General features: G+C 33.2%; 3 protein-coding genes across 3 annotated transcripts in view; all 3 read left to right on the plus strand.

Moving 5' to 3' along the window:
• Positions 1-12555, plus strand: part of LOC123267235 (neprilysin-2-like) — a 31074-nt gene extending 18519 nt beyond the window's left edge. Inside the window, exon 5 of the mRNA XM_044731788.1 lies at positions 12207-12555. Within this exon, the coding sequence (XP_044587723.1) occupies positions 12207-12539 (333 nt within the window). The 3' untranslated portion in view covers positions 12540-12555. The remainder of the gene's footprint in view (positions 1-12206) is intronic.
• Positions 10411-12080, plus strand: LOC123267661 (neprilysin-2-like). Its single transcript, XM_044732410.1, has 2 exons — positions 10411-11368; positions 11866-12080. Exons 1-2 carry the CDS (start codon positions 10484-10486, stop codon positions 11923-11925), a joined length of 945 nt encoding a protein of 314 aa, XP_044588345.1. The 5' UTR covers positions 10411-10483; the 3' UTR covers positions 11926-12080.
• A 7936-nt stretch (positions 12556-20491) lies between the features above and the next one.
• Positions 20492-21194, plus strand: LOC123267669 (endothelin-converting enzyme 1-like). The gene is made up of 2 exons (XM_044732420.1): positions 20492-20749; positions 20846-21194. Exons 1-2 carry the CDS (start codon positions 20705-20707, stop codon positions 21176-21178), a joined length of 378 nt encoding a protein of 125 aa, XP_044588355.1. The 5' UTR covers positions 20492-20704; the 3' UTR covers positions 21179-21194.
• Positions 21195-21371: the final 177 nt, after the last annotated feature.

A 21371-nucleotide genomic window follows, 5' to 3' on the forward strand; every position in this document is an offset into this window, starting at 1 on the left:
TTGATGAAAAAATCCTGAAATATGCTGGGCTCGAACTTGGGTCCTCACGTATCGAAGTCTGGAACGCTGCTCACTTGTCCAAGTAACGGTTCATGTCACGAAGTAAATAACTTATGTGATAAGCCTTACATGACGAAAAATGCTTATTTCATAATTTTTTCTGAGATTAAATGGATTTTAAGAGCTGGAATTGTATAAAATTCAAGTCTAATAATTTATACAATTTTATAAAATTTCATTAAACTCATGAAATTTTATAAAGTTCTATAAAACTTTGTAAAAACTCTTATAAAAGGCTCTCTAGTGAAACTTGTGGTAATGAATAGGCAATTTATAAATTTTCATAAGAATTGATTGAATCTTACACTTTCAAAAATTTTCGTCTAAAAGCGGACACAGAGAACTTTAGACTCTCTGCGGACACAGAGAACTTTCACAGAGTGAAATTTTTTCAGAGTAAACGATGTATCCGTGTCATTTGAATATTTTTAATATTTATTGATTTTTCAAGACTCGAATTTTTTTTTTATTTAATTTTTTCCGAAAATTGAGTATTTTTCATTTGGATTTTTCTTCTTCAAAATTTCAATTTACAAAATTTAGATTTTTTTTTTTTAATTTCAACTCTTTTAAGTATACAATTTTTTTCTATATTTCTTTTTATTTTTAATTTCAATTTTTTCGAAATTTGAATTTCTTTAATTTAACATACTAACAACATTATGAAACTTGATGTACACAGTAAAAAATTTTGCGTCATTGTGTCAAAATTTTGTGTTAAAAGTTTTTATGTTAAATATTTACCATTTTTTTATGTTGACCTAACACATTAAATGTTAAATTTACACTTAAAAAGTTAAATATTTAACACAAAATTTTTTAACACTAAAGTTTTTGACACAATGACGCAAAATTTTTTACTGTGTAAAATACTATTAGTCTCGTCAATAACAATCATGGAACTGTTTGAATTATTTCAAATACAATGTTTCATAAGTAGCAGCACTAATGTCAGAAAATTATTTTTCAAGTAATAGTGCAATATTTAAATGACTGACATTTAATTTCTTGACGCGAAATCATAAGAAATTATATGTTTACTCGCTTGACGGTTTAAAAATTTAGAGTTCATGCCACATAAATTGAACTCGGTATTTTGTTATCAGTTTCACACCAAATCATTTATACTGAATGAAGTCGAAAATATTTTTACAATGGATAAAAGTACCTAAATTCATGGAAAAAATATAAGTGAGAAACATATATGCAACGAAAAAAAAGTATTTCTTGCATCAAGAAAATTTTGACGGAGGCCGAAGTTATATTGGAGCAAGAAGTGTTTTAGTGTCAAGAAATTTTGACTTCATTCACGAAATGTTCAGTCATCTCTAATATATTCTTAGTCCAAAGAAATTTACCTTTGAGTCAAGATTTTTTTTCTGCAGTGTATGGAAACATACAAGCAAAGATATAAAAAGTTTATATCCCACATGTATTTAATTTGTATGTTTTTTTCTTAAAAACGTAAATGAAAAATATTTTGTATGTTATTTGCTAATATGTTAGATATATTCATTAATATTATAAATTATAAATTTTTGTTATTAAGAGCGGACTTAAATTTGCAAGGTACCAGCTTAAATCAGCTGTTTACCTCTTCCTGATTCTTACTAAATTTTAAACCAATTTTCATTAATATTTAGCGATTAATTGTAAATTAGACATCTTGTTGAAGAAGTTTTATATTTGATAAATTTTGATCAATCGATAATATTAAAAAAATACATCCCCCAAATTTTATCAATATTATGGAAAATAATCGTTTGTCACTGATTTAGAAAATGACTTTCAAATTACGTCAGTATTATGTACAATTGTGACAAATTATTGATGTTAAATAATGACTCACAGATGGTATCGGTATTACGTAAGACCGTGACTTGTCACTGATGTAAACGCATGATGTTAAACTTACGTCGTTATGACATACAATGATGGCATTAATGTTACGTAATATTGTAGTTTATATATTATGTCAGTTGTACGTAATATCTAAGTCATTTCCGTTACATCATGGAGAAGTAATAAACTTACATCTGTATGATGTCAAAAATATATCATATATTTTTACATCATAATTGGATCACAAGACAGGTCAATTTTACGTCATATTTACGTAAAATATTGTGACATTCCTATGACTTATAAATGACGTCATATTGAAGTCATGTGTTCACTGGGTAAGCATCGATATTGTTGTGCTGTTTCTATTGACAACGGAATTATTTTTGACAATGATATTTTCAATGCAGTATGAACAGTAGTTCCGTTAATAGCTACTGCAGCTTTACTGGTCGAAGCACACGTAATGTATGAATTGCAGAACCCATCATTATCAGAAAATCTGTTATATACTTCCATTATCAATTTTATTACAAAGGTTTTTCCACATCCAGCTGGCCCAGTAAAAAATAACTGTAAAGGTGATCTCTCTGCAGATAAATTGTGATGAATGACGTGTAGCAGCAAATCTTTCTGTTTTTCATTAGCGCTTCTCATGAGTTCGCAAAAACGATCATTACTCATGATATTTTCTCTTCTTTTGGCTATTGCTCCCAAGTTTTTAAGCGTAGCTATACGTAAATCTATTCTCAAATATACGTAATTTATTCTCCAAGCGATTGTTTTAATGCATTAATTTCAATAAGAATGAAATTAAAATTAATAATTAATTTAAAAACATTATATGCAATGAAATTTATGTGAATTTTAATCTACCAAGAGAGTAGATTTTACATTTACTGGCGCTCAAAACACCAAATATACGCGTGCTTAATGCACAGATAAATGCATACTTTAATTATAAAAATATAATTAACTTACTGATGGTTTGATAGTGTGTCATAGTGTGATTTTGCTTCCTTTGCAGGAGGCTGATCACTTTCACTCTCTAAATTATCACGGTCAGACATTTTATTATCAGAAAAATAATTTGTTTTCAAGTAAAACACAGATTATGTGTACTGTAGTAAACAACACTGTATACACTACGGAGTATACACTATAGGTATCTGAGCTCAGTGTAGCGAGAGAGATGGCTTAACGCCGGATCGAGTGAAAGACTCGCGTTGCCACGCCGTACACACTACTGCATATAGACTGTATATATACCATCATATAGCGTGGCGACGCGTCGCCACGGCATGCGTTGCCACGCCAGAAATCGGTTTTACGTGCGGCTATAGATGTTTCACATCAAAAAAATTAGGAAAACGGTTGACCCTAAAGGCCATCCCTGCAACTTCCCGCTAATTCCATACTTAGGCGCTTAAAATTGCACCAATGATGTTTTTGAGCTCTTCGAGCTTAAAAATATAATTTATGGGTTATTTTGAGCTCTCCGAGCTCAAATAGATTTCTTTCCTATGCTTTTGAGCTCTTCGAGCTCAAAAGTCTGATAGAGATTTGATAAGACACTATTTTTTGAATTTTTAAACCGCAATAAATTTTGAATGAATAAACCGATTTTCACGCGGTTGGCAGCATTCGACGCAGTTTTTCAAGCCTCACAAAGAATCTTAAATTTTGAATTGATTGCGCTAGGAATTTCGGAGTTATTCCGAAAAAACACTTTTTTCGGTTTTCTTTCGTTCACGATATCTCTCGAACGAATCAACCGATTTTGAGGTTAAGAGTTGATTAGTTTTTGGAATTGAACCATAAAGCCGTTTAAAAGTTATTCCAAAAAAACCACATTTGAAAAAAATTTTTTTTTCAGTTTTTTGAAGATTTCTCAAAATCTATTGATCTGAATAGTTCTCAAAATCTAATTTTGGTCAAGCCCTTTTGAATGGCACCAACCACGATGAAATCGGTCAAGCCGTTCAAAAGTTATAAGCGGTTCACATACATTCACACACACACACACACACACACACACACACACACACACACACACACACACACACACACACACATAGATGTCCCACCAGATCAGACCCGTGACGTCGTTGACAAGGTTCAAAAGACGAATGATGGGAATATGCTCATTACGCTTTCCAGAAAGACCGCAGACAAAGGACAAGCTTTGCTGAAGACCATCAAGAGCATCCTTAAAGAAGAAGCACAAGTCATCTGTAAAGGCCCAGAGGAACAGCTTGAAATCCGGGACATTGACGACGAAACAACTAAAGACGATGTCCGGAAGGCCTTACAAGAGGCAGCTGGAAATGACTACGAAATACCTGAAGATGTCATTAAAATTCGTCCGGCCTACAGAGGTACTCAAACTGCTTCGGTACGATTGCCAGCAGCAATAGTGCAGAAGATACTTGGAAAGACAGGCAAAATAAGGATTGGCTGGGTAAATTGCCGTGTCAGAGCAATTAAGACACCACTACGATGCTATAAGTGCTGGCACTTTGGGCACACTACTGCCCAATGTAAAAGCGAAGTCGACCGATCTGGGCTTTGCATCAAATGTGGGCAAACAGGTCATCAAGCTGCTCAATGCCAAAATAAAGTGAAATGTGCGTTATGTGCGGAAAAACCTGGCTCTCAGGACACTGCTCACCGGTCTGGTTCTGGCCGATGTCCAGTCTTCCAAGAAGCACTCCAGAAGCTGACAAATAAACGAACATGAGGATACTGCAGCTTAACATCAATCACTGCGAAGCTGCGCATGACCTGCTTATGCAGACAGTACGGGAATTAAAGCTCGACGTTGTGCTTTTATCGGAGCCATATAAACATTTAGCTGGACAACCTTGGGAGACGGATATCACCACGAAAGCTGTGATCTGGGCTTGTGGTAAGCTCCCTTTCCAAAGTGTAGCTACCAATGGCAGCGCTGGCTTTGTAGCAGCATCAGTAGATGGCATCCGTTTTTACAGCTGCTACGCACCACCTAGCCTCTCAATTGCTGAGTTTACTGACTTCTTGGATCGACTGACCGAGGACGCGAAGCAACATCATCCAGTGGCGATAGCCGGGGACTTTAACGCCTGGGCAGTGGACTGGGGCAGTAAGCAGACTAATGCACGAGGAAGAGAGCTGCTTGAAGCTCTTTCTACACTAGATGTAGTCTTGCTCAACAGTGGTGACACACCGACCTACACCAAAGGTGACGCAAGCTCGATTGTAGACGTCACTTTTGTCAGTACCAGCCTTGCTAAAGGTAACACTAACTGGAAGGTACTGGACATCTACACTGCCAGTGACCATCATGCGATACTCTGGGAAACGTCAAACGACCAGAACCTCCGGGGGCCTGTCAAACAATTTAACACCGTCGGTTGGAAGGTGAAATCTCTTGACCCAGAAGTATTGCTAACAGCCCTCGATAGTGATCCGATAGAGACTGGATGTGCAGAAGAACATACTAAGGCTCTGATGATGCGAGTAACACAAGCTTGTGATGCCAGTATGCCTCGTAAACGTGTTATGAATTCAAGACCTGCGGTACACTGGTGGAATGATCATATCAGCAACCTCCGTAAAGAGTGTCATCGAAAGAGAAGAATATCACAGCGTGGCTATCAACGACCTTACTCTGCAGTGCTGATCGCAGAGTACAAAAAAGCTCGTCGTGAACTTAATAAGGCCATAAAAGAGAGCAAAAGAAGATGCTGGAAAGAGCTCATATACGAGGTCGACAAAGACGTGTGGGGTCGGCCGTATAAGGTGGTCATGACGCACCTGAAGAAACAACAAATGCCGTCACCTACGTGTCCCCAACTCCTTCAGAAAATCGTCACTGCGCTGTTTCCACAGCAACACAGTCTCAATTATCAGTCAACGCAAGATGAACTGGACGACATTCCACCTGTCACTGAAGAAGAATTGTTGGAGGCCTGTAATCGGGTAGGAAATAATAAAGCGCCGGGATTGGACGGAATCCCTAATATAGCCTTGAAAACCATCATAAAGGCAGCACCAACATTATTTCTAGACGCTTACAACGCATGCCTCAACGAGGGGACTTTTCCTCGTAAGTGGAAACAGCAACGGTTAGTACTTTTACCTAAAGGAAAGAAACCGCCAGAAGAACCGTCATATTACCGACCACTGCATGCTAGATACGGCGGGTAAGATATTTGAGCGTATCATCCATCAGCGAATAGATGCAGTAGTCGACCCACTCTTGGCAGACAACCAGTATGGATTCCGGAAAGGACGATCAACCCTGGACGCGATCAACCTGGTTGTTAATACGGCCAAAGAGGCAATCGCAGGAACTAGATGGAAGGGTGGAACGAAGAAGTACTGTCTGGTGGCTGCCTTGGACATCAAAAATGCTTTTAATTCCGCTAATTGGGACTGCATCATGCAAGCTCTCGACGAGAAGAACGTGCCAACATATCTTCGCAGACTAGTGATTAGCTATTTTACAGATAGAGTGCTGAAATACGATACAAAGAATGGTCCAAAAGAGTATGATATAACCGGTGGTGTGCCACAGGGCTCTGTTCTTGGTCCACTTCTGTGGAATATCATGTATGACGGGCTCCTGAGACTGAAGCTTCCAAGATGTGTCAAACTGGTAGCGTATGCGGATGATGTTGCCGCAGTGATCGTCGCCAAACACCTCGACGAGATTCAACATCTGTTTGACATCACTTTTGAGAAGATCAACCAGTGGATGGATACAGTGAACCTACAACTGGCTAAGCAGAAGACCGAAGCAGTGCTTATTACCAGCCGAAAAGAAGTTGAAACAATTAAGATTAATGTCGGTGACCGAGAAATCACATCACAACCTCATATGCGATATCTGGGAGTGATGCTTGATGCCCGACTCAACTTCAAGCAGCAAGTGGAACACGTCTGTACGAAAGCGTCAGTAGTGAGAGCTAGTCTCGCACGATTGATGCCGAACGTCGGAGGCCCAAAGCAGAGCAGGAGGCTACTATTGTCATCAGTAGTCACATCGGTGCTCACCTACGGAATATCAATTTGGGCTGACGCACTAGAGGTGCAAGATTCATGGAGAAAAGCTGGACCAATATATCGTATGAGTGCCCTACGAGTTGCAAGCGCCTTTCGAACAATATCAGAGGAAGCAGTGTGTGTCATTTCCGGAACTCTGCCGCTTAGAGTTCTAGCTGAGGAAAGACGGAACCTTTACCAACGAAAGAGGTCAACCACACTAAGTGCCGAGGAACTCAGAGCTGAAGAACGGCAGAACAGCATCGCACGATGGCAATAGCAGTGGGACGCCGCGACAACAGGAAGATGGACACACCGTCTCATACCGAAAATCGACGTTTGGATAAACCGGAGTCATGGCGAGGTCAATTACTATCTGACGCAGATGTTGTCAGGACATGGATGTTTTCGGACGTATCTTCACCGCTTCAAGCATGATGATTCACCGGAGTGCCCGTCCTGCCCAGGAATCAATGAAGACGCGGAGCACGTTTTCTTTGAGTGCCCACGATTTTACCTACAGCGCGATGAGCTGGAGATGATCCTGAAGAAGAAAATCCAACCAGAGACAATAGTAGAAGCAATGCTGTCATCAGAGGCTGCCTGGAACGCCGCAAACACGTTTGCAACAGAAGTCCTTATAGACTTGCGTTCCATCGAAAGAAAAAGAGCAAATGACAACAACTAGAAGAAAGGTAAAATAATACCTAGTTACCAGAAGGAAGAGCAGTCGCTATATCCTCCCCCCACGAAGTAATGCCTAACGGCGGTTTCCATGAGGGATTAGAGGAAAGAGGAAAGGGGTTTAGGGTTTAGTGGGTAGGGGCGTTAGCGTCGAGTTTTAGTATGACGCTGCGTCGAGTCGCCACATATCCAGGCCAAACAGCTACGCCTAGAATCCGTAAAAAGGATTCCCCCCCCTAAGGGAAAAAAAAAACACACACACACACACACACACACACACACACACTCACTCACACACACACACACACACACACACACACACACACACACACACACACACACAACCAGAAGAACCGTCATCTTATCGACCACTTTGTATGTTAGACACGACAGGTAAGATACTTGAGCGTATAATCCACCAAAGAATAGAAGCAGTTGTCGATCCACTCCTGGCAGATAACCAGTATGGTTTTCGGAAAGGACGATCAACCCTGGACGCAATCAACTTGGTTGTTGCAACGGCCAAGGAGGCAATCGAAGGGATCAGATGGAAGGGTGGAGCGAAAAAGTACTGCCTGGTGGCCACTCTGGACATCAGAAATGCCTTCAACTCCGCCAACTGGGACTGCATTATGTAAGCCTTGGAAGAGAAAAACGTACCAGGATACCTACGTAGGATAGTGGCTAGCTACTTCACAGACAGAATCCTGAGATACGACACGAACAATGGTCCAAAAGAGTATGATATTACCGGAGGTGTACCCCAGGGTTCTGTTCTGGGTCCACTTCTGTGGAATGTCATGTATGATGGTCTGCTGAGACTGACTCTTCCAAGAAGTGTCAAGCTTGTTGCATATGCAGACGATGTAGCTGTCGTAATCGTTGCGAAACACCTAGATGAGATAAACAACATGTTCGGTATCACCTTTGAGAAAGTTAACCGGTGGATGGATTCAATGAATCTACAACTGGCTAAACAGAAGACTGAGGCTGTGCTTATTACCAGCAGAAAAGTGATAGAGACCATAAAACTGAAAGTCGGAGAACAAGAAATCACATCACAACCATATATCCGATATCTGGGAGTGATGCTTGATGCCCGACTCAACTTTAAGCAGCAAGTCGAACACGTGAGTGCAAAAGCATCAGCAGTAGTAGCTAGCTTAGCACGACTGATGCCAAACGTCGGAGGCCCAAAGCAGAGCAGAAGACTACTATTATCATCTGTAGTCACATCAGTGCTCACTTACGGAATATCTATATGGGCGGACGCACTAGAAAAGCAAGAGTCATGGAGAAAGGCTGGACCAGTCTACCGTCTGAGTGCCTTAAGAGTAGCAAGTGCCTTCCGCACAATATCTATGGAAGCAGTGTGTGTCATCTCCGGAACTTTGCCTCTCAGAGTCTTAGCTGAGGAAAGACGGATCCTTTACCAACGAAAGAAGTCGACCACACTAAGCGCTGAGGAGCTTGGAACAGAAGAGCGGCAGAGGAGCATAAGTAGATGGCAACTACAGTGGGATGCCACAGTGAAGGGTAGGTGGACGCATCGTCTCATACCAAGGATCAACGTTTGGCTGAACCGGAGTCACGGTGAGGTCAACTATTATCTTACACAGATATTATCAGGACACGGCTGTTTCCGGGCGTATCTCCACCGCTTCAAGCATGATGATTCCCCGGAGTGCCCGTCCTGCTCAGGAGTCAATGAAGATGCAGAGCACGTTTTCTTTGAGTGCCCACGTTTTTACCCACAGCGAGATGAGCTGGAGAATATCCTGAAGAGGAAAATCCAACCAGAGACAATAGTAGCAGCAATGCTGTCATCAGAAGCTGTCTGGAACGCTACCAACACGTTTGCAACAGAAGTCCTTAAAGACTTGCGTTCCACCGAAAGAAAAAGAGCAAATAGCAGAAGATAGAAGGAAGGTAGTTAACACCTTAGCCACCAGAAGGAAGAGCAGTAGCTAGATCCTCCCTTCACGAAGTAATGCCTGACGGCGGTTTCCATGAGGGATTAGAGGAAAGAAGGAAAAGGGGTTTAGGGTTTAGTGGGTAGGGGCGTTAGTGTCAAGTTTTAGTATGACGCTGCGTCGAGTCGCCACATATCCAGGCCAAACAGCTATGCCTAGAATCCGTAAAAAGGATTCCCCCCCCTAAAAAAAAAAAAAAAAAAAACACACACACACACACACACACACATACATACAGACACCGTGACAACCTCACGGGGGTAGTCAGGGAAGCTTCCTGTGACCTTTAAACGTCAAGATCTGATGAAAACTCGATTTTTGCAAAACGGGGTGAAAACAATAACTTTCCGATTTTTGAAAATCTTCGATTTTCTTAGCGGGAAGTTAAAAATGATACAATGGTATTTGATATTCCTATTTGACATGTTAACTAATAAAAATATTAATGAAAATTTTTTATCAAGTTATTTAATTTTTTGGAGCAAGAGAAAAATTTTCTCAAAACAAGAAAATTTACTTCTATTAAGAACTAAATTTTTTGGAGCAAGAGGCTGAATTTTCTCAAATCAACAAAATTTTCTTGACTTGAATAAATTTTCTTGGACCAAGATACGTATTTCTTGATCCAAGAGAATTAATTTTGCTGGAATAAATGAAATTTCTTGTGTAAAAAAAAAAATTTTTTTTTCGCTCAAGAAATTAATTAGGAAGAAAAATATTTTCTTGGCTCAAGTGAACCTTTTTTTCTGTGTATAAGCAATTGACAGGTATCTTCAGAATTATTCAATAAAATTATTGTACTATTCATTTTTGTTTGCTAACAGGTATATCCACATGTAACAAATTCTTCAAAAATTGATCTATCTGACGACAAATTATCAAATGCTTACTTTAAATTCATGTCTGATGTCGCAATATTCCTGGGGGCTGATAAAAACCAAACCAAAGAGCTTAAATTATCATTAGAATTCGGGCATGATATTTATAAATATTATCACAACAAAAGCCATTTTATAGATAATAATAAGCCGGTGGAGATGTCAGTGAAAGAAATGATAGAGAAATGGCCCAGTATAGACTGGATAAAATCTTTAAGTTCTGACACAAAGCCGTACTATTATTTTACAAATGAAACAAATGTTCATATAGAATTTCCAAATTTTATCACTCACTTTGAGAAATTATTAAATAAAACGCCTAAAAGGGTTCAAGCCAATTTCTTGATTTGGAATTTGATCCAGATTGCGATTTCGTACATAAATTCTAAAACGCTTTGGGACCATAGTCAAACTTATAACAAAATTAGATATTCTATCCCAACTAATATTCACCCATTTCATTGCAAGAAACTTGTTAAACTTCTATTAAATCCTCTTCTGCAGGCTTATTATATTCGAGAGTATCCAGTTGATGAGCGTACTAAAAGTGAGGTTTATGCGATTTATTCGAATGTAAAGAATAAATTGATTGAAATTATAAATTCTTCACAATGGCTCGATAACAAATCTAAAATTGAAACTATCGATAAAATAGCCTCTATTAAAACAGTTATTGGTTATCCAGATGAATTATTGAATAATGATGAATTAAAAAATTACTTTGAGGGTCTTGAGATTACTCGGGATAATTTTTTAAAAAATTTTCTCAATGCGAATTTGTTCAATAAAAAAATAATAAGCGTTCGATCATTCAAACAAGTAAGTTCTGTTAAACCTGGTATTGATTTATTTACATTCATGTATGATGACTCCAACAACGCTGAATATGATCGATTCAATAATTTCGTAGGTATGTATTTGAAATAATGTTATAATCTGACGCATTATTGTACAATAAAATTTCAGAAAATTTATCATTTCTTAAGTAGTCGAAAAAAATATCTGACAATTTTTGAAATTTCTATAAAAAATCAATTATTGTAAAAAAAAAATTTTTTTATTTCTGCGTGTGCAATTTTTATCAAAATTTTTTTCATAATAATTTTATTGTTATAAATTAGAAAATTTCTCAAATATTTGTTAATTGTTAGAATCACGGTATTTTTTTTTTTAATACGGAGTGTAAACAATTCCTATTTTTTTTTTTTTCTCTAAAGAAATTTAATAAACAACCCTGAATAAAAAAAAGTATTGAGACAAAGGAAAAAGTATTGGATTGACTAGAAAACCAATACTATTTAATACTTTTTTCTTTGTCTCAATACTTTTTTTTTATCAGGAAAATTTAAGATATTAGAGAAAGCATTCACTTTTGATAAATGAAAAATAAATATTATTTTTAGATGTTTCAGTTGAATTACTCAGGAATAACTTTTTTGATGTTGACTTTTTCAATTACTTGAATTATGGAGTAATCGGTGAAATCATCGGTCATGAATTAAGTCATGCCGTAGATAGCGGAAGTAGATCTTTGGAAAAGATTGGGTTAAAATATAAATGGAGTAATTCATCGAATGATGAATATCAAAAGCAGGAGACTTGTACGATCAATCAATATCAAAACTATTTTACCGTAAATAAAATTAAGGTATGATATACAATCAGTCAACAAGATACTTTAACTTTACGAAAATTCGATGCATTTTTATAGTGATGCTCATCTTATAATTCATTTATTTTGCAGCTCAACGCTACAAAACACTTAGCTGAAAATATTGCCGATAATATTGGAATAAAAATGGCTTACTTGGCCTACCAAAATTGGGTCGCTCAAAACGGTCATGAGCCAAATTTACCCGGACTGTCGTACACACCCAATCAATTATTCTGGATATCATTCGCTAATCAATGGTGTCAATCAAAATCAATATTATCGAATTTAGACGACAAGGACTTTCATGCTCCTAATGATAAACGAGTGATTGGACCGCTTTCAAACAGCATAGAGTTTTCAAAAGATTTCAACTGTCCCGTTGGATCGAACATGAATCCTTTAAACAAGTGTGCTTTTTTCTGAAAATATCTGTTGTGGTTAATAAAGATACTTGTAGATAATCTATATTAATCTTGCTATTAATTTATTATACAATTATTTACAACCTTACTATTAAAACTCAAAAAATAAATATAACAATTATTAGAGCGTCGTTGATTTAAAAACTTAGACAAAAATTGATTTGCTTTATAAATTTCATATTTGTTTTCATGAAATCTACAAAAAAAAATTTTTTTTCTCAAATCATTTGAAATTATCAAAAATTCACTTTAGTGATTTAAAAACTTTCAAAAAATAAAACTCAAATGACTAAAATAAAAAGCTTAATTGTGTTTAGTTGTAAATTAGTAATCAGTCAGTTTTTTTTTCTTTTTTCTTTACAAGTAACTAAATATATTTATAAAATTTTGATTCATTTAAATAAATACTGTCTACGTTAAATCAACAAAATTGTCGATTTTAAAATTAAGCAAATCTTTCTGTAATGTCGAATTGCGCCCCGAAGCAGAGTTTGTCCGTACAGATTTTTTCTTCATTCCAGTTCTATTGCTAGTAGGAAACTCTCCATACTTTTTATAGCCACCGAGTCCGTCAGAGATGTACGTATCATCCCGTGGTCTGGTTAGAGCCTACAAATAAATATTTATTGTTATATTTGATATTAAATTTGGATTTTTAAAACTTTGCACTCGAATAATAAAAACAAAAATAATAATCATAATAATCCTCTATTAAAAAGTTGATGTTACGTTTTCATTGTTGTCGCTTTTCGTTGCTAAAGTAACTACTTTGGCAACAGTTAAACATTGATGAATTAATAAATGATTTTTTAATATCATAGGATTTAATAAATATTTATTAACAGTTAATAAATTATTCATTAAATACAATTCATTAAATGTTAATAAATATTTGTTAAGGGTTAACAAATATTTACTAACAGTTAATAAGTAATTTATTAAGTACAATATATTTTGAGATACGCCCTTATGGTTCTAGTAACGCGATTTATTATCTGTTAATAAATATTTGTATAAAATAAAAAGCAAAAATAGCAATTTTCTTTTGACACTTTTTATGATCTTATAGCTGGGATACATGATAATAATTCAATTCACTAAATAAATTAACCTTTTTAATATTTAAAAATATAAAAGATAATTATGAGCTGTGATAAAATTTGGTATTTTACAATAAACGTTATTATAATGTAATATAATTAATGCAAATAATTTATGAAGATGATTTGTGTTTATAAGCAATCTTCATATCATATGACATTGCAAATGAAACAAATTCATTCAACAAAATATTTATCAACTGTTAATAAATATTTGTTAACTATTAATAAATACTTATTAACTATTAAGAAATGTACTTTCTTCCTAAATAAATATTTATTGAATGTTAAAAAATATTTATTAAAATTTAATAAATTAAATAATTGTCTTCAAATAAATTAAATTATTAATAGTTAATAAATCCTTCTATCGGTGTAAAATGATATTTCGGGAAATGACGTTTTTACAATCAAAAAAGTGCGCAATAATATTTAATCAATTGATCAATTATTGAAGTAGATTAAAAAAAAAATATTTTTATAACAAACGCTTTTCATAAAATCAGATTTTATTTCTATCATCTTGTGAGATAAACCATCAAATAATTCTGTTACATAATTTTACAATGGATTTTCCAAACATGGCACAAGATTTTTAAAATGATTGGAGAAAAAGAGATTTTTAATGCATAATTAATTTCTTTTTATTATAAAAAGCTTATCAAGAATATACCATCTAATATATTACTTAAAAAAAATTTGGCCTGTTACGAAAAAAAAAAAAAAGAGAAAAGTCTCTTTATTTTTCGATTAATATTTATCGATAGTAATAAAAAAATGAATCATTTTTTTTTAGTTAAGCTTGGTGAAAAATTTTACAACTTTTTGTGAGCATGGAAGTTATAAACGAAGTTAATAAATTCCCCCTGAGTTATCTAATACTCTATAACTGACTGATAGCTTGAACATAAACATTTTTTTTTATTTTAGCGTACTTTTCATAATGCCACTCTGAAAAATTTTTAGAATTTTAAAGAAATCTTATAATTAAAAACAAAAAAAAATACAGAATATGAATAGAAATGAAGTGTCAATCGTTGAAAGAATTTCTAATTTTTTAAAAGAATAAGAAAATAAATACAAGACATTCCTAAAAAAATTACTTTTCCAATTAATAAATTTAAATAAATGTATTCTTAGAAAAAAAAAAAAGTTTATTTCTAATGTATTTTTAATATTAAGTAGCAAGTAGCAAATTTACTCCTAATTTACACCTAAGTTACACCTAAGTTACACCTAATTACTACTTTTTTGCTACTGACCGTATACCTATCCCTGCATGAAAACACACCGCACGGGAGGGGTATACTGAGGTGGACCTACAACCCCGCTGTCCATCTTACAGCAACAAAGAGAGTTTATTTCTAATGTATTTTTAATATTAAGTAGCAAGTAACAAGTAGCAAGTAGCAAATTTACTCCTAATTTACACCTAAGTTACACCTAAGTTACACCTAAGTTACACCTAAGTAAATCTACCTTGTCATAAATGTGATTTTGAAATGCATTAATTTTAATCTACTATGATTCACTTCTTATGATTACGGATTGCACAAAAATATTCTTTTCGTGTCTAAAAAATATTAAAAATTTATGATCTAAAAATATAATTTCAATAACGATTGCTCAAATCACCTAGTAGTGTACTGCAATACTTCAATAAGCAGAAGTTATTGAATTTCAATTCCATGCTCACTTTTTAACTTAATAAATGTAAGTATATCTTTATCTATACTAATAAATGGAGCGCCGGTTTTTTTGTCCGGTTAAACTGCGAAAACTACTGAACCGATCGGAATAATACTAATACCATAAGATGCTGCGTGTTTCGGAGAAGGTTTCAGTATATAATATATTAGTGATTACTTATCTGGAACATAGATTTTTTTGACTTAAAAATAATGAATTTTTATGGTAACTAAATTTATTCTATTCGATTGTCATTTGTTCAAAATAAATTTTTTAATTCTATTGATTATGTTTATATACTAGGAAGATTACTTCACTTATGAGACCTGCAATTTCTTTAACTGAAACTTTCAATGCTCATAACAAATTTTTTTTTTTCATATCGATTATTATTCATTTTTGTAAGAAAGACACGGGAATGTTATAATGATTGCACATTGAAAGTTACAATGAATATTAGCTAGAATAAATACATGGATAAAAGGTGCATTTCAATTCGACAGAATTTGGAATTTGTGCAAGTCAAAACAATACTCAAATTAAATTTCAAGTCTAGATCTAAAAATGCAATTCTATAAAGCGCTCAGCGGAGCAGGCAAGTAACAGCTAGTATATATATAAAATTGGAGGTGTGTGCCCCGATATTTCACTTTGCAGCAAAAACTACGCATCGCAAACGAAAAGTGTTTGTATGTGGCAATAGGTACAAGGTTCCCATCGTGCACTATGATGGTTGCAAGTTAATAATTATAAGGGTATACTTAAAAGATACGGGGGTTGAAAGATGTTAACTTTAAAAATGTGAGACTTTCATCATTAGTCTAAAATGGTCTAGATTGTTCTAAAAATTTCTGGAATGATCTAGAAAGCTTTAATATGTATGGGTGATTCTCTGTAAGGATGTTTTTTGCTGTCCCAGACATTTTTTTATAAGAAAAATTGTTATTTTGTTACTAAACAAAATTTATTACGATAGTAAAAAAACATTTCTATTTGGAGCATTGAAAACTAAAATGAAATAAATTTTGGTTTTTTTGCTATAAATTCGTAAACCACTAAAATGTCAGTCCATTTTGTTCAAAGCCAAAAAAAAAATCCAGCGTGTTATTTTACCTTTTGTAAGGTTTATAAGAATCTAACTAGCCTTGAGTTAATAACCATAAGGCTGTTAGCGCTTTATCATCATTTTATTCAATATTTTATTCAAAGGAATGGCCTTTCGTTTGTTTGAAAGGGGACACTTGAGGCTATTGAAAAAAAAATGTTTTGAAAATGCCAAATTTGTTAAATTTTGAATTTTTGAAAATCGTCAAAAATGCCAATCTATATTAAAATTTTGGCCCAATTTTTTTTTTGTATAATACCTTGTACTGATCTTAAAAGATCGTCAAATTTTTAGAACTGTGATTTTTGTTTTACTTTACTTCAAGTTGTCGACGCCACTGTTCATCTTATTAACATGGAAATGATTTGAAATTTGAGATTGAGAAACATTAATATGCAGAAATTTGTAAGTAAACAACTACTCAAAAGAACGAAAAAAAAATTGATATTCTCACCACATTATTTCTGATTGTTATTGTAAATTAACATCTGTTCGAGTTATTTGACGTTAAAAACTGTTATTGAAGTGAAAAAACGGACAAAATATGTCATGCGTTAAAAAAATAAGAAATTATATCATGTGTTAAGCCTGACTTTAAGATTACGTTCAAAAAATGGAAAAAAAAAAGTTGAAATTAATTTATTATTTAATATTTCCACGTCGTGCATTTAACTTTTTAATGCTCAAAATTACAATACTATGTATCTGCATAACTTTACATCATTTAGAAGTTGCGAAAAACAGAAGAAAATTTTTTTTTTGAAATTGAAAAATTCATATTTAAAAAAAAAACACAGTTCTAAAAATTTCAGGATCTTTTAAGGTCAGTACAAGGTATTATACAAAAAAAAAATTGAGCCACAATTTTAATATAGATCGTCATTTTTGACGATTTTCAAAAGTTCAAAATTTAAAAAATTTGGCATTTTTCAAAACATTTTTTTTCAATAGCCCCAAGTGTCCCCTTTCAAACAAACGAAAGGAAATTCCTGTATCTATAATAGCGTTCGAGATATAACAAAAACAAAATTGAAAAACTGGAAAAATCGCGCAATTTTGAATTTGCATATCTTTTGAAAAAAATTTTTTTATTTTTATCCTTCGACAGAAGTTCGTTGTGTGATAAAAGAAAACTTCTGACCAAAATTTATCCAAATCGATAGAGGTCGATTCCAACTATTGGTCGATTTGACATGAATTGGCCCAACTATATTTTACTATCAAGTCGCAACAACAGTAGTAATCCTGTTGCTACAACAGGATTTTTTCCTGTTGTTGCACCATGGCTGCCTCCTGTTGCAGCTGCAGGAAAATCCTGTTGCTGCAACATGACTGCCTCCTGTTGCAGCAACAATAAATTTTTTTCCGTGTGATCGAATGAGATTGTTATAGAAAATTCCCGAATGAAACAGAAATTTCTAGAAAGATCTGGTAGGATCTAAAATCTACGTTTAAATTCTGATCGAATGAGAATGTTCTAGAAAATTCTAGAATGATCGGGAAGTTCTAAAATCTACGTTTAGATTCTGATCGAATGAGTATGTTCTAGAAAATTCTAGAATGATTCAGAAATTTATAGAATGATTTAAGAAGTCCTAAAACTTACGTTCAGATTTTAATCTAATGAGAATGTCTTATAAATATCTAGAATGGTCTGGAAAATTCTGAAATCTACGTTTAGATTCTGATTGAATGAGAGTGATTTAAAAAAATTCTAGAATGTTCTAGAATAATTCCGAATAAATTAGAAAGCTACAAAATGTATGTCAATTTCTTATCGATCGAAAATATGTCGGATTGTTCTAGAAATTTTTAAAACATCTTAAAAAAATGAAATATTATCAAATAACTGTTCTATTAAAAATAATCCAGCGAAGCGGACGTCACGGCTAGTATTTTATAAAATAATTATATTTGAAACCAAATAAATTTTTTACAAATTCTAATAAATAAAATTATTTATATAGGGGGTTCACTTTGCTTGCCGTGATTTTTTTCACAGTAGCGACTGCTGAGAGTTCAAATAATAAAACAAATGATCCAACCAGAAACCATAATTCTTTAATAAAAAATATGGGATATGGTAAGTGTTTCTTTGAATATTTACTATTAAATTTTTTAAACATATGGGTAGTATTAAATCAAATATTCTGCCTAGGATTGTACATGCTGCAAAATATGAACCTGAGCGTCGATCCTTGTGACAATTTTTACGAATTCGCTTGTGGTAATTTTAAAGATCTGAATTCTTCGGCTAAACGTAATAGATATTGTGATAAAGTAAATGAAATGTTTTCGAGGATGGAAAGTTTTATAACTGATCCTCGTCAATCGTTTAAATTTGAACCTTTTAAATTTATAAGTGATTTTTATTACTCTTGCGAAAATATTAACAATTATCATCGTAAGTATTTAATTAATAATTAACATTTTAAAATGTTTTTTTAGTAATAATATGATGAAATTGCTTTCTTGGTTGAAGAATACATTTATGAAGATGATACAGAGTTCTTAATTGAAATAATATCAAGATTAGGCGGATGGCCAGTCCTTGAAGGAAATAAGTGGAATGAAACTGATTTTTATTGGGAAAAGTATATCGAAAAAGCGACAAGTATTGGTCTCACCAATAATGATTTTTATAAGTTACGTATAGATTGGATCGATGGAGTTGTAAAATTCACAGTAAGTAATATTCATCTATTTTGTAATAAAATAACTATAAACAATTGGCGAGTTTCTTCAAGAATTATTCAATTTATTTATTGTACTATTCATTTTTGTTTGCTAACAGGTATATCCACATGTAACAGATTCTTCAAAAATTGATCTATCTGACGACAAATTATCAAATGCTTACTTTAAATTCATGTCTGATGTCGCAATATTCCTGGGGGCTGATAAAAACCAAACCAAAGAGCTTAAATTATCATTAGAATTCGGGCATGATATTTATAAATATTATCACAACAAAAGCAATTTTATAGATAATAATAAACCGGTGGAGATGTCAGTGAAAGAAATGATAGAGAAATGGCCCAGTATAGACTGGATAAAATCTTTAAGTTCTGACACAAAGCCGTACTATTATTTTACAAATGAAACAAATGTTCATATAGAATTTCCAAATTTTATCACTCACTTTGAGAAATTATTAAATAAAACGCCTAAAAGGGTTCAAGCCAATTTCTTGATTTGGAATTTGATCCAGTTTGCGATTCCGTACATAAATTCTAAAACGCTTTGGGACTATAGTCAAACTTATGAAAGAATTATATATTTTTATCCAATTAAAATTCGCCAATTTGATTGCATGAAACTTGTTAAACGTAATTTGAATACTCTTCTGCAGGCTTATTATATTCGAGAGTGTCCAGTTGATGAGCGTACTAAAAGTGAGGTTTATGCGATTTATTCGAATGTAAAGAATAAATTGATTGAAATTATAAATTCTTCACAATGGCTCGATAACAATTCTAAAATTGAAACTATCGATAAAATAGCCTCTATTAAAACAGTTATTGGTTATCCAGATGAATTATTGAATAATGATGAATTAAAAAATTACTTTGAAGGTCTTGAGATTACTCGGGATAATTTTTTAAAAAATTTTCTCAATGCGAATTTGTTTGATAAAAAAATAATAAGCGTTCGATCATTCAAACAAGTAAGTTCTGTTAAACCTGGTATTGATTTATTTACATTCATGTATGATGACTTCAACAACGCTAGATATGATCGACTCCATAATTTCATAGGTATGTATTTAAAATAATGTTATAATCTGATGCATTATTGTACAATAAAACTTCAGAAAATTTATCATTTTTTAAGTAGTCTAGAAAAATATCTGACAATTTTTGAAATTTCTATAAAAAATCAATTATGGTAAAAAAATATTTTTTTATCAAAATTTTTTTCATAATAATTTTATTGTTATAAATTAGAAAATTTCTTAAATATTTGTTAATTGTTTTAATTTTTTTTTCCTCTGAAGAAATTTAATAAACAAATTTAAGATATTAGAGAAAGCATTCACTTTTGTTAAATGAAAAATAAATATTATTTTTAGATGTTTCAGTTGAATTACTTAGGAATAACTTTTTTGATGTTGATTTTTTCAATTACTTGAATTATGGAGTAATCGGTGAAATCATCGGTCATGAATTAAGTCATGCCGTAGATAGCGGAAGTAGATCTTTGGAAAAGACTGGGTTCAAATATAAATGGAGTAATTTAACGAATAATGAATATCAAAAGCAGGAGACTTGTATGATCAATCAATATCAAAACTATTTTACCGTAAATAAAATTAAGGTATGATATACAATCAGTCAACAAGATACTTTAACTTTACAAAAATTCGATGCATTTTTATAGTGATGCTCATGTTATAATTCATTTATTTTGCAGCTCAACGCTACAAATTACTTAGCTGAAAATATTGCCGATAATATTGGAATAAAAATAGCTTACTTGGCCTACCAAGATTGGGTCGCTCAAAACGGTCATGAGCCAAATTTACCCGGACTGTCGTATACACCCAATCAATTATTCTGGATATCATTCGCTAATAAATTCTGTCAATCAAAATCGATATTATCGAATTTAGACGACAGGGACTCTCATGCTCCTAATGATAAACGAGTGATTGGACGGCTTTCAAACAGCATAGAGTTTTCAAAAGATTTCAACTGTCCCGTTGGATCGAACATGAATCCTTTAAACAAGTGTGCTTTTTTCTGAAAATATCTGTTGTGGTTAATAAAGATACTTGTAGATAATCTATATTAATCTTGCTATTAATTTATTATAAAATTATTTACAACCTTACTATTAAATTCAAAAAATAAATATAACAATTATTAGAGCGTCGTTGATTTAAAAACTTAGAATAATTGATTTGCTTTATAAATTTCATATTTGTTTTTATGAAATT

Source organism: Cotesia glomerata, linkage group LG6 (genome assembly GCF_020080835.1).
Source record: "Cotesia glomerata isolate CgM1 linkage group LG6, MPM_Cglom_v2.3, whole genome shotgun sequence".
Lineage (NCBI taxonomy): Eukaryota > Metazoa > Arthropoda > Insecta > Hymenoptera > Braconidae > Cotesia > Cotesia glomerata.

Coding starts and splice junctions, on each gene's coding strand:
- LOC123267661 (XM_044732410.1), top strand. CDS start 10,484: ATGTCTGATGTCGCAATATTCCTGGGGGCTGATAAAAACCAAACCAAA. Junction 11,369..11,865: donor ATGATCGATTCAATAATTTC/GTAGGTATGTAT, acceptor TATTATTTTTAG/ATGTTTCAGTTGAATTACTC.
- LOC123267669 (XM_044732420.1), top strand. CDS start 20,705: ATGATCAATCAATATCAAAACTATTTTACCGTAAATAAAATTAAG. Junction 20,750..20,845: donor TTACCGTAAATAAAATTAAG/GTATGATATACA, acceptor TTTATTTTGCAG/CTCAACGCTACAAATTACTT.